At 49.8% G+C, this 18,097-nt stretch overlaps 1 protein-coding gene across 3 annotated transcripts in view; it reads left to right on the top strand.

Annotated features, from left to right (window-relative positions):
- CAPN9 (calpain 9) overlaps positions 1 to 17,057 on the top strand; it is a 46,660-nt gene extending 29,603 nt beyond the window's left edge. For 2 of the 3 annotated variants that reach the window (XM_032491839.1, XM_032491840.1), the window contains exons 12-20: positions 904 to 940; positions 1,950 to 2,030; positions 3,764 to 3,821; positions 5,836 to 5,900; positions 6,506 to 6,574; positions 6,909 to 6,987; positions 8,795 to 8,911; positions 11,827 to 11,885; positions 15,440 to 17,057. In XM_032491839.1, the coding sequence (XP_032347730.1) occupies positions 904 to 940; positions 1,950 to 2,030; positions 3,764 to 3,821; positions 5,836 to 5,900; positions 6,506 to 6,574; positions 6,909 to 6,987; positions 8,795 to 8,911; positions 11,827 to 11,885; positions 15,440 to 15,466 (592 nt within the window). In that variant the 3' untranslated portion in view covers positions 15,467 to 17,057. Of the gene's footprint in view, positions 1 to 903; positions 941 to 1,949; positions 2,031 to 3,763; positions 3,826 to 5,835; positions 5,901 to 6,505; positions 6,575 to 6,908; positions 6,988 to 8,794; positions 8,912 to 11,826; positions 11,886 to 15,439 lie in introns of those variants that run through there. The other variant, XR_004324094.1, reaches the window with a different exon arrangement.
- Positions 17,058 to 18,097: the final 1,040 nt, after the last annotated feature.

Here is an 18,097-nt window from a genome sequence, read left to right as displayed (position 1 = left end):
AAAAGAAAAGAAAAGAAAAGAAAAGAAAAGAAAAGAAGGGAGGAGAGGAAGCCGTGCAGGCCCTGTGGTATGTGCCCAGGGGTGGGGAGGAGAGGGAGATGCCCGTGCCCTCCCAGTGTCTGCCTGTTTCTCTTCCCTTCGAGCATCCAGCAGTTCTTATTTGGAACTGCCTCAGGTTTTCATCTTTCATCTTCCTCATGCTTTCAGCATCAACAGAAGCGGAAGGCTGCTCCAACATTACTGCTTTGCAAACACTACAGCTTCCCCTAAAGATACGAACAGTGATGTAAACATCTTTCCAGTATTTTTCCTATTTTCTCCCAAATGTAAGCGCACAACCCCCAGCCTGCCCCACCCGCAGCGGGCGTGGGGGTTTACTTCCGCAGGGAGGGGCAGGGTCAAAGGATGCAGCTCCAGGGCTGGTCTTTTTGGTTCAGCATAACTTGATCTAGACTCCTTTAAAACCACCACGACTGGGTAACCCTCCATAGGCGGACTGTCTCCCACGATGCACAGTTCTGGGGGAGGGTGTCATGAAACCGCTCAGCTGACAAGACCTCAGGGGCTCTGTTATTTAACACAACACTTTGTAAACATCCCACTTCAGCAACATCTCTGGTTAAAGCGCATCCAGGAAATAGGGGGTGACTGCTGGTCCAGCTTCTGTCACTTCTGGAAGTCCAGGCTTTGCAAGTTCTCCCTGGGTGATGGCTAAACCACCTCCCTCTCATTTTCACACCAGGCAGGATCTGTGGGACGAGGGTGGGGGAGACCCACGCGCGGCTCTGAGCAAGGAGGGCTCCAATGGGACAGAACCTTCCCCAGAGCCCGGGGCCCTTTGGCGCTGCAGATCCTCAGGAGGAAGTTAACCCACCTTGACTCAGGTGCTTTCTGCCCTCACAGGGACATGGATGGCAGGGTAGACATCCACCTTCCTGAGGTGAGCCTTCTCGCGTTACCTTGGAGGGTGGGACTCAGTGACACCCTCCAACCTGTCCCTCTAACCAGAGCATCATTTAAAACTGTGAAGTTCAGGGGATGGTTATGTGCGATCAGGTAAGCACCTTGATTCTAACTTCCTGGAGAACAAACTTCCAAAATCCTCCAGCCCAACAGGACCCTGCGCAGGAATGAAGGAGGTGCTGGCTAGGAAGCTCTGTTTGGAGTGATGTTTCTCTGTGCTACTGACTTGCTCTGTTCCCAGCTGCTGCTCCTGGAGGGAAGGGAGTGTCTTTAAAATGTATCCAATTTAAGAAAAACAAAGGATAGGAAGAAAACAAGAGAGGCAGGAAGATTCTTTTCTAAAAGATTTCTTTTTAAAATCCTTGATGGAACACATTGTATCTTCCCTGGGTTGTGTGTCGGGGCCGGGGGGGGGGGGGTGCGGGTTTTTCACTTGGCCGAGGGCTGTGAGACCTCTAGGAGGTGCGGCGGGAGTGGTCTGACGCTCCCAACCTTGCCACGTGCTCCTGTGGGGCCGAAAATCAGAAGAAGACAAAGCATCCAGGACGCTTACTGAGCTCTCCAGTGCACCGGTTCCTGTGCTTCATGCGAGAAACCGATTCCTGCCCTCAAAGATTTTACCACCTGTCAAGACAGATAATTAAGCAAGTAATTAGTCAAGTGGATGATAAGATAGAGGAGGTGCAGGGACCCTAACTCAGTCAGGAGCCAGGCTTTTTTTAGGGAAGGAGGCTTAAGAGCCCCACTAATAAAGTCCTTCCAGAGTCTCCTAAAAAGGCTTCACGAGGAGTGAGGACCACACTCGTGACGCCACGGGCAGCAGCCAGCTCTGAGCGCCACTAAAGAGGGCGCGATCCTGCGTGGCTGGGAGGTGCCGGCTTCTCCCACCTCCAGCCTGGGTCTCCTCTCCTGCTGTTTCTTTGGGGAAGCACATGTCAAGTGTCTTTTCTTGGGGCTCCATGCAAGTTCCTCTGGTTAATTTTCAGCCTCCAAAGCCGAGTCCACCCAGCCAAGAGACGGAGGAGGAACAACAGTTCCGGGCCCTGTTTAAAAACATCGCTGGTGAGGTAGGCTGCCTTGGATCCTCTGCAGAGCTGAGGGGCCTAGGCTTGGGGAGGTAGGAAGGTTTTTTCTGTCTGCAACACTTCCCAGAGGCATGATGCCTGATGCCTGAAGCCTGGGTCCCGAGCCTTGGCCCCCTGAGGCTTGACAGAGCTAGTCAGAAGATGAGAGCATCCCTGGTCATTCGAGAGGCCCTAGACTGTCTCCTCCACGCCACCTCCCACCCATCTGTGCTGTCAGTGGGACAGTGGTACCCCAAAGAGCTCAGACCGATAACGGAAGCCTTGAAGAGGTGGCGCCTTTGAACTCTGCCCAGAGATCAGTCTCTGGATGGCTCTCTCTGCTCTGGCCGGAGGTGGTGGTGTTCTGGGGGGCCATCGTTAGCTTGTAAACATGCAGCAGCTGTGGGCCGGGCACATCTGCAGAAGGAGAGACTGTCTGTGCCCCACTTCCAGCCCTTTGCACCCCCCATTCCTGTCTTCGGCTGCCCTGCTTTCTTGTTAGGGACCTTGACTGCTCCTGAGGGACCTGGGTTTTCCCTGCCCCCATCCTCCTGGAAACTGCTCCCTCTGTGTTCCCTGGAAGCCTCTCAGTTGGTAACCATAAATAAAACTAAGCCTGGTAAACCAGTTCAGGGCAAGGTGCTAATGCCTGTGTGAGCCTCCTTCCCCAGACCAGAACCTTAATTGTGGAAGGGGGGTGACGCCTACCCCTGGGGATGAATCCCTCGCAGTGGGGTTTCAGGCACTGGAATGAACAGTCAGGTCAGGGAGACCTGGGGACCAGGGCTGGACGAGAGCCCCGTGCTGGGCAGAGTAGGTGTGGGAGAGAGGGGTGAGCTCCCAGCTGGGGTGCTCTCTGCAGGGCTGGCCTCGGGGAGAGCCCCAGAGAGAGGAGGCATGTGGGCGAGCCACAGAAGTTGCCAAAAAAAGGAGACCCGGGTTTGGAAGGGAGGAGGGGAGTGTTGCAACTTGACTCAACCTTTAGCAGCAACCAAAAGGCGCCTCTAGAGCTCAGTTGCTCAGTCCTGACCCTGCTTGTCTTCGGACGAGCTGATGACTGGGCTCAGGGCTCCATCTCTCTCGCCTCCCCTATTCTGACAGGGCTGAGACCACATCGCTGAATCCTCACTAGGGCTGAACACCCCCAACCGCCATTCCCTGAGCCTCAGATGCTGGGAGGTGGAGCCTGGGCAGGTGCCTGTGAAAGTAACCCCCCAGGGGATTGCGTTTCCCACTGCTGGTTCAAAACCCTGGGCCAAAGGAGCCCTCCTGGCGGTGTTCCTCGAACTGCCCTGGACATAAAAATCCCCTAAGCATCCTGGAAATGTAGTTCTCCTGGTCGGGAGGGCTAGGTGGGGCCTGAGACTCTGCATTTCCAACAAGCTTCTCAGAGCTGTGGCTCTTTGTGCTCTGCCTCAGATCAGTGGCCTCTGAAGTTCACCCCTGGAGGTTTTGAAAATAACCAGTGAGTCATACTCCAAAGTGTTCTGATTGAAACAGGCCTTGGGCTGAGTCCCCAGTGTGGGGAATTTTTTAAGGCTCTCCAGTTCTTCTGCTGTGCAGAGGCTGGGAGACTCTGACCCAAACTTCCTCCGACATAAGAATCATCTGGGGAGGTTCAGCTCAGGGATGGGGAAGCCTTGCCCGGCCCCGTATCCCCATCCTTCGGGGTTGGGCCCACAGGTCCCCGACAAGGCACTAAAAATCATAAAAAGCAACTGTCTCCACTTCAACAGGACATGGAGGTGACAGCAGAGGAACTCCAATATATTTTAAATGCTGTGCTGCAAAAAAGTAAGTGCTCCCACCCCCACCCCTTGGGGACCTCAGAGCTCCACTGGAGGGACCGTGGGCCAGTGGGATGGTTGGCTTGCTGCCTGGGCTCCTCCAGACCTGCCCCCTCCCCGGGTTCCCAGCTCCTCAGAGCCACAGACCTGCCTTCCAGGGCTGACTTTAGACAGACTTTAAAAATTGCTTTCCTTGCTTATTTCCTGATTACAAAAATGATGCAAGTTTATGAGAAAAAATTCTAAAAAAAAGGCAGAAAAGCCTCATGACAAGGACAAAAACCACCAATATCTCACCACCTGTAAGTAAGGACTTTATCAGACGTGTGTGTGTGTGTGTGTGTGTGTGTGTCTGTGTATCATCAGTGCAGTCTGCGTGTGTGTCTCTGTATGTATATGCACACACAGTAATAGATATAAAATCAGAGATACAATTTTATTTTTTATTTTTAAAATTGTATTTATTATTGTATTATTTATTTTATTTTTGGGTGGAGATAATTAGGTTTGTTTATTTTTAGAGGAGGTACTGGGGATTGAACTCAGGACCTCACGCATGCTGAGCACACGCTCTACCACTGAGCCGTAGCACAATTTTATTTTTTAATACAACAGCTTTGAGATGTAATTCACATACTCCGCAATTCACCCATTGAAAGTACGCAACTCTGCAAAGTGAAATAAGTCAGAGGAAAGACAAACACTGTATGATACTACTTACACGTGGAATCTAAAAACTAAACAAACTGGTGAATATAATGAGAAAGAAGCCGACTCACAGAATACAGAGAATCAACCAGTGGTTACCAGTGGGGAGGAAGGGTGGGCCAAGGTAGGGGAGGGGAGTGGGGGGTGCGAAGAATTGGGTGTAAGACAGGCTATGTGCAAGGATGTGTTGCACAACACTGAGAACAGAGCCAGTGTCTTGTAATAACTGTAAATGGAGTGTAACTTTAAAAATTGTATAAAAGTTAAAAACTTTCTAAACGTATACAACTCAGTGGATTTTAGCATGTCCATAGATTGTGCAACTGTCACCACAATCACTTTTCATTTGATTCAGAACATTTTTCTATCACTCCAAAAAGAAACCATGTACCAGCAGAGTCACTCCCTCTCCCCTCGTCCTTGGCAACCACTCATCTGCTTCCTGCCTCTGTTGATTTGCCTGTTCGCATATGAAAGGAATCATATAAAATGTGGGTCTGTTGAGCTGGCTTTTTTCACTTAGCAGGACGTCCTTCAGGTCCACCCGTGTTGTAATGTGTGTCAGGACATCTCCACTTGCTGTTATGGCTGGATAAGATTCCGTTGTGTGAATACAGCGGGTTTGGTTCATCCATTGATGGACATTTGGGGTGTTGCCACTTGTTGGCTGTTACGAATAATGCTGCTATGAGCAGTCGTGTACACGGTTTTTGTGCGAACATGTGTGTTCATTTCTCCGGGGTGTGTAGCTAAGACGATTGCTGGGGCACGTGGTACATCTATAGTTATTGTTTTAAGAAGCTGCCTGATTGTTTTACAAAGTGGCTGTTTAACCTCTCCACTAGCAGTGTATGAGTGTTCACGTTTCTCCAGTCATTTTGAATCTTCCCTTTTAAACTCAATTTTAAGAGCGTTTTCCCAGATCACTAAATGTGCTTCAAAAACATGATTCTTTAGGATTGGGTGATAATTTATCATGTGAACATAATCTAACTGATTGTCCATACCCTTCCATTGGTCATTTCTATCATTTCTAAATTTTCGCCAGTATGAATAACCTGATGATAAAAATCTCAATTTAGAATTATTTGCTTGGGATTCTTAAAACTAGGATAAAAGGAAGGGAGGATATGCCCATTTTTAAGGCTTTTTGAAATATTTTTCCTCCCCAAAGACCATGTTCTACTTTCATTAGTGTCTTCATGGTGACCCCGTCACCACCCTCACCAGCCCGGGTCTAACCACACTGCAGGTAGGGAGTAGGTTGATCTTTTCAGGGGTCAACTGAATCCTGCTTTCTTGTGTGATTTCAGAAAAGAACATCAAATTCAAGAAGCTCAGCCTAATTTCCTGTAAAAACATCATTTCTCTAATGGACGTATCCTTCCAAATATGTGGGCAGAAATAGATGTTGAGGCAGACTCTCCTGGAACGTGGCATCCTCAAGCAGCAGAATAGTCCTCTTCGCATAGAATGGCCAAAGCCTGGGAGGCCGTGGTGCCTGAACTGGAACAGAATCAGGAGGTGCAGATTGTCCAGTGGGGGGAATGTCTCTGAAGGAACTTGGGGATCTTGGTGCCTCGTTGGAGTCCTGTCCAAGCGAATGAAGTGTTTTTGTGTGTGTGGTTTTCGTTTGTTTGTTGTTTATTTTTTTATTTTTTGGAGGGTGGGAGGGAGGTAATTAGGTTTATTTATTTCTTAATGGAGGGACTGGGGACTGAACCCAGGACCTCACACATGCTAAGCACGCGCTCTACCACTGAGCCACACCCTCTCCGCCATGTGTGTGTTTTCAACCTTTCTATTGCCGTCCCCACCTCACCCCTCATTCATGGGATTCATGGCTTAATAGTTAAACCACTTCCCTCACAGCCTGAATAGCACCCATGCCAGCCCTCCCCCTCCCCTTCCCCCTCTGCAGCCCCAGGAGGCTTGGGGTGAAATGATTCTCAAATCTTCTCTTCCTTAATGCACTCCACACAGACCAGCGGTAATGGGAAGTTAGAGTTCAGGGAATTCAAAGCGTTCTGGGAGAAGCTGAAGATGTGGACAGTACGTAACCCGGCCAGTGCGTGGGGGACCGGACAGACCTGGAGCAGAAGGGGGTTTTAAAGACCGAGGTGCTGCTGGCCAGTGGATATGTGTCCAGAAAGGGCAGAAGGGAGGAAGTCATGGTGGAACGCCAGTACTTACTTCCAATACCGAGGGAAGGACCGCAGTGCTTCCACCCCAAATGAAAGGAAAACCAAGGGACCCCTTTCTTGGAGGCCCTAACGCAACCACTGCCCCTTCCAGCTGGTGAGGAGTCCCGGTCCTGCGCGGGCCACCGAAGGGGCCTCGGCGGGGCCTTCAGATGCTCGGGGCCTCAGCGTCTCTCTCCCCACAGAACCTTTTCCTGCAGTTCGATGCTGACGAATCCGGCACCATGTCCTCCTATGAGCTGCGGACCGCCCTGAAAGCCGCAGGTAAAGGAGGGCCCGGGCCGCCAGGCGCGGGCTGGCCGCGGCCCAGCTGCCGTCTGCGGAGGCCGCGCGCCTCTCACGGCCCGAGGAGGGGCCGGTCTTTGAGCAGAACTGCTGCTTCTTAAGGGCAGGGCCCGGCCTCAGACTCAAGACTCGCTCCCTCTCGTCAGGGCGCATGTTTTAAACCACCGTGCGACACGGGCAGGGGTCTTTAAAGTGTGTCCACTGGGCATGACCCTAGCCCGACCCCTGCAGGCCTCAGCCTCCGGCCAAGTTTTTTGGCCAAGTTCTACGTGACTTTGCTGGCAAGCTCTCTGTTCCCAAACTTCTCATTTCTGCCTTCAGATGACGATTATCACGCCATGCCGCCCCCGTGGTTTGGCATCAGGTTTGGCGTCGTGTTTGGGGTGCACAGAGCTCTGTATCCCTCTGCCCCTGTGGCCCTGGCCCCTGGCTTTGTCACTGGCAGACCAAATCCAAACGGAAGCTTCCGTGGTAGTTTTTACCCATTCCCTGCAAGAAGGGTGGGCTCCAGGTGGCACTCCTAGCCCTGTGGCAGTCACTGCCGGGGAAGCCTGAGTCTCTGAGGTTCAGCTGTCCTTTGCATGTGACGGTGACCACAGCCCACAGCCCCCGCCCAGCCGCAAGGCGCCCCTCACAAAGCACACTTCACAGACACGCCCCTGGGACTGGCCAGAGCCTGAGACCCGGCTCCCTCCCAGGTAAAACAAACATGCGGAGACACTGTCAGCCTGGTGGTCTGATAAAGGACACTATGTGCAAAATCAGGCCCAGCTTGTGAGGGCAAAGAGGACAAAATTGGTTATAAATGTGGAGACGGCCACAGAGGAGAAGGGCCTGGCTCCTCAGGGGCTGGGGTCCTGGTTCTTAGAGCAAGGGGGACAGAGCAGGACAGAGCAGGGACAAAGGGAGCCCTTCAGAGACAGGGTGTGGCCGTCCTTCTTTTCCTGACTTGGGGAGGCGAGGGGGCCAGCCCCCACCCGCCCCTCCTTCAGCCCCGCGGGGCACACGCTCCAGGGTTCCGGCGGCCGGCACCACCGCGCGGACCCCGGGAACCGCCTCCGATTGGCCTCCTCGCTCTGACCGGGTGTGGAGAAGCAGGAAGAGCCCAGGCAGACTTCTGAGCGATCCTTTGAACATCTCCCGGAAAGTGAGCAGGCAGGGGGGGTGGACTGGAAGTGGGGAGCACTGGTTTGAACTCAAAGCCTTAAACGTTGAATCTAGAAGGAGCATTACTTCGTCTAAACCCCTCACTTGACCAACAAGCAAGCCCAGACCCAGAGGAGGGAAGCAAAGCGTCCGCAGCTGGTTCTCCCTCCCTCGGGCGTGTGTTTCGCTGTGGGCGGCAGCATCCCCTTGGAGGAACTCCGTCTGCAGAGCCCCCACGCCTCTGGGCTAAAATGCCCGTGAGAAACCCCCACCTACTGGGGGTGTCCTGGCAGGAATCCCCCCCTCCTAGGGCCAGCAGGGGCGGGAAGTACAGCCCTAGAACCAGAGGAGGCTGCTGTGGGAACAGGCATGGGGCTTGGATGCTGTCTGGCGTCAAGTTCCCCTGAGTGAGGCTTCCTGAAATGTCAGCAGGACCCCGTGGGTGATGTGAGGTCAAAGCCATGACCCCGAACTCGGTGAACTCAAAAGGCAGAGACACACTGTCACACTGCACGAGGGCAGCGCCCCACCGGGGCCATCACCCCCTACCCCATCTCTCTCGCAGCCAACTCAGTTCTCCCGAAGGTGCGTCCTGTGGGGCTCAGCTGGGGTGACCGTGCCCCCTCCCTTGTCCCGACAGGCTTCCAGCTCAGCAGTCCCCTCCTGCAGCAGATCGTCCTCAGGTGTGCGGACCAGGAGCTCCACCTGGGCTTCGACGACTTCCTGAACTGCCTGGTCCGGCTGGAGAATGCAAGCCGTAAGTGTCCAGCGGGGCTGTGTGTCCTGGGGCCCCCAGGAAAAGCCCATCCCCTCTGGTCACCTTGTTACAGGAAAAAATGGGATGCAAGAGAATGGCTGTGTCCCAGGTCTCGGTCGAGTCCCTGGGATGCGCCTCGCCAAGTAAGGGGCCTTGGCTTCACATGTTAAAGAATTCAAGAGTGAGCCATAATTAAGTAAAAGAAGGTTTATTCAGAGAGATGTACCCTCCGTAGGCAGAGTGCAGGCTGTCTCAAAAGGCAAGAGAAAGGCCTGGGAGATACGCATTCCATAGGCAGAATGGGGCCATCTTACTCAGAAGGGAGAGTGGGTAACACTTACATTTTGTGTAGACAAAACAAGCCTGTCTCTGCTTTGTGAACAGCCTTCTCTCTCACTCGCCTTTAGAACACAAAGCTTGGGTTAACTCGTAAGTTTCTCTAGGACACATACTAAGAAATTTTACGGTGTTGTTCGCAGGACTCCTCAGCGTTCGACTAGCCACTCCAAATCTTAGGAAAATGTTCCATTCTCTGAAAGAAATGCATGTATAAAACTTCCTTCATCTTCGCTGTTGGTAACACGCTCGGCCTCAGAGCACAGGGTCGGCTGGTCCCAGGAATTGGCCATCACCCACGTTTTGGCCTTTTACGGGCAGCCTTGAAACAGTCCTGGCACCTGTAGGGGTGACATCTAACAGCTAATGTGTTACAATGAGCAGATATTGAAGCGCAGGGTCTGCTGGGAGTTGAATCTTCGCCATCTTGGTGTTAATTGCTGTGTCATTCTTTTCATGGTTATGCCCCGCCCCCTTCTGTCCTGTCTCAGCCTTCCAGGAGCACAAAAAAACCAACTCGCTGAAAATTACAGCACAGACAGGCCAAGCACAGGGATCTAGGTGACGTGTGTGGTTCACGAGGGTTTGGGATGTGTGCATCGTCCCTGCAGTGGGTTTGTGACAGTCCTTCTCCGTCCATTCACAGTGTCTTTGTGGGAAGGTGACCGAGTAGGGGTGAGGTTCCTGCCTCAGGTCTGAGGAGAGGTCACATCCCACCACTGCACACAGAATCAGGAGTCCCCCTCCCTCAGTCCCCGTCCCTCCCCCGCTTCTGGGCTTTGTAAGCCCTAGACACCGACCCAGTTACCTGACACAAGGTTTGTCACCCCAGGGAGAGAGAGACCACGCATGGGTGGTCCTTAGCCTTGGTGGCCTATGTCCACCACCCATCCCCGGGGCGGGGTCACACAACTGAAGCTGAACGAAGCACATAGGGGCCTGTAACTCAGCGCCAGGGCAGCTACCCTGGGGGACCACCTGCCCAGGTGACCCCAGGATGCCCTCGCTTGGTTAAATGCCATCTTGAACCTTAATAATTTTTTAACTAGGCGTTCCAAATTTCCATTTTTCCCTGGGCCCCACAAATTTTGGAGCCAGTCCTGCTTGGCACCGTCTCAAGTCCGTTTGCTGGATGACTTCGAGGCACTGGCTAAACCAAGGCGGGGTCTGTGCTCTCGGTTCCACGGGAAAGGCGGTCACTTTAATTAGATTTACAGGGTGGTCAACCTGTAATGAGATGTGATGACTTGTCTCCTTGCAACTTCCCTTTTCCTTTCTGAATCTGCGCAGCCTCAGTCCTTTCCTCTAGGGAATTCTCAGCGTGTTCTTATAACCGAGGAATATCAGGGACAAGGCACTTAAGACTTAAAACATCACCCTCTCCGGGACCCTCACGTTAGCTTCACCATTGGGAGAACTTTAAATGCACTAAAGCTAAGGCTTTACTCCAGGCTGATTTTAACCTTTTTTCCTAGAAATTTTTGCTCATATTTTGCTTTATACTTAAGTATAAAGAATAGTATCAGTCTCCTTGAGCCCCACCCCCACCCCTACTTCTCAAATCCTGCCACACACGACAGTCCCTGGGAGAGCTTCCAAAAAATGTGATGACCAGGATGCACAGACCAATTAAATTAAAATCTAAGGGGTGGCACACAGCATCTTTTTTCTAAACCCAGTGGTTCCAGCACTTTCTAACCAGCCCAGCCTCAGCAATTATCATCTTGCTAGCCTTTTTCCTATGTTCCCCTAATGCGTACACTTTTTTCCCTGAATGACTTAATAACAGATCCCAGAAACTTGGTCCTTTCATCTGTGAACATCCCTATCAGATAGACTTGTCTTTACCATATGTCGACCTGCACCCCTCACAAAATTCTCAGTAAGTCCTCGGCATCCACTAAGATCTGGTCCATGAAGAGATTTACCAGGGGTGCTGGGCTGCTGGGCTCTGTGCCCTTTGTTCTACGGCAGCCCCCTCCCCTTCGTGTTGTATTTTAAATCTCCCAGGGTGACTCGCAGGTGACGCTGGGGTTGGCTGGCTCCACATTTCGACTGAGATGTGGAGGCTGAAGCCAGGAGAGGAAGGTAACTGTGTTAGGTTATTCAGTGCAGCACGCAGGGCGTCCAGCTCAGACGGACTCCCTCTCCAACCCACGTTCCGCCCACGTGGGGGTCCATCCAGGGCTCACCTTCTCAACAGGGGCTCATAGAGACTGACCAGCTTTCAAGACTCATGCAAAACTCTCTCCATGTGCTTTTTTTCTGGAGAGAAGGTCCACGGATTGCAGTGCAGATCAGGAAGGTGTTTCAGGTCCAGGAGCTGGCCGGCTGAGCGGTGCCCGGTAGTTGGCAGACCTGCGATGCTAAGGCCACCGGCTTCTGCCATCCCAGGAATTCCAGACGCTTCCCCCAGTTGAGAGAAATCCCTTCCCTGGGCCTGAGTCTGGCCGCCCTAGAGGATGCTCGTCCCTGCCAGCAGATGGGGCAGCACCTCACAGGCCCCTCAGTGGCCAGCAAATAATGAGTCCTGTTGAGGGCACTTCACAATGATGCCTTTCTTGTGTCTCTCCCATCAGGGGTGTTCCAGGCCCTCAGGACGAAGAACAAGGAGTTCATTCATCTCAACATAAACGAGGTATGACCGATCCAGAACTTCCGCTCAGGGATCCAGCCAGGGCTGGGCAGAAGCCACACTCCAAAAACACTTGCTGAATACATGATCCCACGTGGGGGTTAACACCTCTCCTCGGGGTAGTTATAATAATAACATTGTTCATTTTTTGAGGTGCTATCCATTTAGCACTCAATATGACCACAACAGCCCTTCGAGCTAAGGACTAACAGTATCCCCATTTTGCAGGGGTGGTTACTGAGGCACAGAGAGGTCCATCACTGGAAAGAGTGAGCGAGCCAGCCCTGCCCGCTTGTCCTTCCCCTCCTCCTGCCACGTCAGCTCCTCAGCCCCCTTCCAGTCCCATGTTATGAACTTCAAAACTGCTCAGAGACTGGATCTTAACTGTCCTCACCGCAAAAAAGAAATGAGTATGTGACAGGTGCCAGCCGACACCACGTGGTAATCATGTTACAATGTATCAACGTCTCAAATCCACACGTTTACACCTGATACTGATGCCATGTCTTGTGTTAATTCCATCTCAGTAAAACAAATCAACAACATAAAAACAAAAGAAGAAATGCAGAGTGCCAGGCCCCATCCCAGACCCACTGGATGGATCTCATTTTAGCAGGACCTGCAGGAAATCCTAAACCCACTAACATACGAGAACACTGGTTAGACATTCTTCTGCCCAAAGGTGGCGGGGGGGGGGGGGAAACTACAGGACTCTTTCCTTTAATCATTTTTTGGGGAGCTTAATTAGGTTTAGTTAGTTATTTATTTTTAGAGGAGGTGCTGGGGTTTGAACCCAGGACCTTGTGTATGCTAAGCATGCGCTCTACCACTTGAGCTGTACCTGCCCGACGACGGTCCTGTAATTTTTATCTTTTTTTTTCTTTCTCTCCCTGTGCTTTCTGTCCAGCTTTGCTTTTCCTAGGACCAAAGGGCAGTAAAGCCAGGCAGCCTGTGACCCTTTCCCCATCTCTGAGCCCTCTCTCCTCCCCTCCCACGTCTGTGCTCTCACTGCACACATTGCCAAAGTCAGCATTTACTCTGGATCTGGGTACCGTTTCACTGTCTATTCCCAGAAGAGGAGGTTGACGGCGGCGTGTATTAGACAGGGCATGAAACTGTCAGTCAGCCCGCCCTGTGTGTCTGTCTCACCATTTGCAGAGAGCTGGGCCTTACTCTGACACCGGAAGTCTGGTTTATGATATCATGTAACTTAGCAGTTTGTCGCGCTGACCGATTGTCTCATGGGTGGCTCAGACCCCTGGATGTATTACAGTTTCACTGAGAACAGAAACTGGGCCTTTCTCCTTTCTGGTATTCTCTCTCACCTGTAGCAGGCACAGTGCATTCAGTCCATGTAACTCCTCTAACTCGCAGTGTGCAAAACACCCCAGGACGCCCTTGAGAGAGGTACGCACTCAAACTATCCCTTATGGAAACGAGACGGGCCCCTGGCCCACCTTAATTTCTCACTTACTGCAAAGTTTTGCTACCAATAAGCATGAAGAAAGAGTGGCTGTTGCCACGTGTGCACAGGGCAGGGGAGAGTGGGCAGGCTTGGCTGGCATTCGATGGCTCTTAGCCAAAGACCGCAAAGTACCAGACTCATGGAGCCAGCATTCCATTGTTTCAGGTTCAAGGTGCCCCTTCCAACCCAAGTGTCCACGGATGTGGGGGCTGGAGTGAGTTCTGGGTCCCCATTTCCTCCTCCTCAACAGACCGAGCCATTTGTTGTAAGCGAATGTCCTTACCTCATACTTACCACTCTCCAAAACAGCAGGAAAAACCCTCTCTGTCTCCCTTTGAACCTGCCGCCCTAACTCTAGCTGCAAGTTAGAATCGTCTAGGGGATTCTCAAAGGTCTGGCCATGCCCCCGACCAATTAAATCCAAATCTCTGAGGGAGGGGGGACCCAAGCATTGATATTTTAAAGATTCCCCTGGTGCATCCAGTGTGGGGCCGAACTGACAGCCACTGTTTTAAATGCCCCCTCCCCTCCACCCAGGGAACCGTCCAAGCCTTCCTCTGGCTGGGCCGGCCTCAGCTGCAGCTACTCTGCTGCCAGAGCCTGTGTGTCTTCCTCCATCCAGCCGCCTTCCAGAACCCTGGCCTTGGCACATGCAGTGCCCGGGAAGGAGGGCAGAGAGGAGAGAAAACCATCCCACGTAATCATGTTCCCCCAAGGCACTGTCACGATAAAAAAGCTGGTGGGAGGCATATGACTGTCAAAAGTCTTCTCTCAGGAATTGTTAGGAAAAGTAGACACCCCCCCCCAAATCATTAAGGACATAGAAGAAATAATAGCAAATGTCAACGAAACCAAAATTTGGCCCTTTGAAAACAATCAATAAAATGCATAGACCTGATTCAATATGGGGCAAGGCTTGGGGGAGGGCAGGGGGAGGTGAAGGAGGGCGAGAAGAAGGGAGAGTTGGAGGACAGAGGGTGTGATCGCCAGTATTAAGGAAATAAGGGACATTGCCACATTTACTATGTGACATTAAGGCGGTGCTGTGGAAAAATCCAGGGCAGTAAACTTGAACACTCAGGGAAAATTGACATTAATTTACCAGAAGAGACACACAAGAGAAACAAAATCAGAACAGTGCTGAAATTGATTTGGTATCTAAAACCTCACTCCAAACAAAATTTGAGACCAAATAGCTCTATTGATGAGTTCTCAGAAACACTGAAGGAAGAAACACTATAAAACTTACAAACTCCTTCAGAAAGTAAAGGAAGAGAAGATACTATAGATATATATATCTGAGTTAGCAAAGCCAGAACCAGATTAAGAATTGATTAAGAAATGAAACAAAAATAATTCTTTACAAAATCAAACTCAGCAATAATCAGGAATGAAAGATAATATTTTATGGCCAAGTGAGATTTATTCCCCAAATGCAAGGCTGGATTTAGCATTGCAAAAACCAACCAATGTAACTTGTTGTATTAATAATTTAAAAGAGAAAAATATGGTAATTTTAGTAGACGTAGAAAGGGCTTTTGATAAATTCAAGATCCAGTTGTGGTTATGGAAGTCTACCATAAAAGACCAAACACATTCCAAGAAAATAAAGATGAAAAAGAGAAGAAAAAAAAAGCTGGTGGGAAGGAGGAGGCAGGAAGTCCATGCACTTCTTCACCAGCTCACTTGTAAAGAGACCAGACGCCCAGGCTGCTTCCCTTTCCTGCAGACCCTCCATGACCAAGAATCACCTCCATCCTCAAAACATTCTTGTCCAAGAGGAAAATAATGCTGATTTTATATTGCTCTGCCGCAGGTGCCTCAGGGAGGCTGTCTCTTTAACAGGGAGGAAGCACCTTTCTCTCTCTCTCCCCATCCGCCCTTGACCTGAGCTCGCTTGGAAAGGACTCGGGACCTCTGGAAAATTTCAAGTGCTGAGAATTAATTAATTAGTTTTTGTAATGTCTCATGTTGAGGCAGAAGTCCACGTTTGCAGGCAAAATAATCAGCTGGTGGAACTCCTGTGACGTCAACAAACGGGCTGGTAGGAAGCGGAAGGATAACCGTTCTCTCGCTCTCCTTTTATTCCCAGTTCATCATCTTGACAATGAACATTTGAGGCTTCTCTGGCGGGGATGCAGTCTGTCTGGCTGAGTCTTGGTTTGGACCGTGAACTTCAGAACGTCTGCTGGTGTACAGCCTTCAGGCGCAGGCGTCTCTCCGCTTCCACTGTCCCACCCTATCATGACCCCACCCCCGATCTTGGAAGAATGAGATGAACTCAGCTGTGGTCTCTGATTTGATGCGCCTTCTTTGGAAAGTCACTGCCCCGAGGTGGCTGATGCCAGCACCTGTGCCTTCCATCCAGGTTAAGGCATTGCCAGCGATGCCTCCCCCTCACTTCCCCCACCTCCTCCTGTTGCTAATTCATCAAAGCGCAACTCGGTGCTCAGAACCCTGGTTTCCACATAGCTTCAATCACTGTACTCAAACATCCTCCACGGAACAATGCTTTTTTAAATGTGTCTGTGGCCTGAGATGAGAAGGGAAAGGTGTGAGGTCATAAGTAAGCATTTTCTGCATCCTGGGCGTGATTCCTCATTAGGGCAAACCTCAGGAAATCCTGGATGCTTAGTGGTAAGAATGGAATAACATGGAGATCTCTGCCTCCTCCAAGAGCTGGTAACCACCACAGCCTCCATCCAGTCCAGACATTCTTTGTGTCCAAAGCTTTTGGATCAGAAAAGCCAGATACAATGTTGTTTTATCTCAGGGAGTCCAGATTCAGGTCAGACTTGATCTCATTCATCTCCCCCATGATGGGGGAGAAGAGAATGAAGCCTTGCTCTCTCTAGCTCCTCTAACACTGAACAGGAACATCCCACCAAATTGGAATAATGGAAAAACCATAATAAGATCTGGACTCAGTAAGGGCTAGGTCTCAGGTTCTCATTAATACATTTGTGGCAGATGAGGCGAAATGGAGGGAGAGGTGGCTGGGATGAAACCAAGTTAGACTGAAGCTTCATCAGAACCCCCACCCCTGGGTAAAGAGGCCAGGGCAACGTGGTCTCCTCCCTCACCATCCTTCCCCGAGTCACCCAGCAACAGATGCAGGATGGGGGTGTTGTGTGATAACCATGTTTGTGTACCTGATATTTGACATCTTGAGGCCTTCTGAGCCCAGAGCGACTAACCCTCCCAGAGCTACTCAGGTCCCGGGGACAGTAAATAGTTCACCTGAGAGTGCCTTTCATGTGCAAACTAACCAATCCAGAGCCTACATCCCAACTACCTCTTTTATTGGGCTCTCACACTCCACGCCACCTTCCACCTGCCCTAATAATCCTACTGGACAACAGAGACAGACCCTGTGCCCTAGACCCTGCTGGAGTTATTCAAACTAGCCAACCCTCAGCCTTCTTACCCTGCCTCATCTATTCCTTCCATGGAAACTACAATAAAAACCCTCACCCACAGTTTTCCTTCACTCTTCCTGCTTCATGACTGACCCTGGTGCTTCCCCATGTGGCCCTGCATGGCACAGGGTGCCCCCTCTTCTTGGGGTCTGTGAATATAACAAGTTATTTTTTCAATGGCAATTGTCTTCTCATCTGTTGGCCTCACACTAGATGGTAACTTGAATTTGCAGGTAGAAAGTAAGAGTACTGGAAATGGTATCTAGGTAAATATAAAAGATTGTGTAAATATATTTTTCTCTTTTCTCGTAATTTTGTTAAAAGATGTAAGATTTTATAAAAAAAATTCTAACACTATATTGTTGGGTTTATAACACATGCAGAGATACACGATAATCACAGCACAAAGGAGAAGGGAGGGAATGAAGGTATATTAGAGCAATATTGCTGTATTTTACTGGAATGAAGTCAGAATTAACCTGAAGTAGATTGTGTAAGTTAAAATGCATACTGTAATCTGTAGGGTCAGCACTAAGAAAATAACCCAAAACTGCAGTAAAGCAACAAAGGAATCAAAATGGTGTGCTGAAAAAACTGTTTAGCACAAAAGCAGTAAAGGGAGAACAGATTTAAAAGTGAGATGTAGAAAACAAAATGGAAGACCTAAATCCAACCACATCAATAATTATATTAAATATAAATGGACTAAACACTATAATCAAAAGGCAGCTATTGTCAGATTGGATTAAAAAATCAAGATTCAGTGGATACAGTCTAGAAGAGACACATTTCACACACACACACACAAACTCACAAATAGGTTTGAAGTAAAATGATAAAAAGGGTATACCATGCAAACGGTAGCAACAAGAGAGCCAGAGGGAACATATTACCATTAGACAAAATAGACTTTAAGAAAAAAATATATATTACTAGAGACAAGGAGGGGCATTTCATGATGATAAAGGATAAATACATTAGGAAGATATAACAAATTTAAATGTAATAGTGTCTACCAGCAAAGTCTTAAAATTTATGAAGTAAAAATGGATAGAAATGAAAAGAGAGAGACGATTTAACAATTATAGTTAGTTCAATACCCAACTTACAGTAATTGAGAGAACAGCTAGACAGAAAATCAGCAAGGATATAGAGGATTTGAACAATACTATCAACCAACTTGACATTCATAGAACACGCTACCTAAAAATAACAAATACATATTGTTTTCAAAGGTATATGGAACGTTCTCCAGTTTATACCATATACTAGGCCATAAAACAAATTTCAATATATTTAAAAGGATTTAAATCATTTAGAGTATGTTCTCC

Source organism: Camelus ferus, chromosome 11, assembly GCF_009834535.1.
Source record: "Camelus ferus isolate YT-003-E chromosome 11, BCGSAC_Cfer_1.0, whole genome shotgun sequence".
Taxonomy (NCBI): domain Eukaryota; kingdom Metazoa; phylum Chordata; class Mammalia; order Artiodactyla; family Camelidae; genus Camelus; species Camelus ferus.
This window is presented reverse-complemented; position numbering and strand designations above follow the sequence as displayed.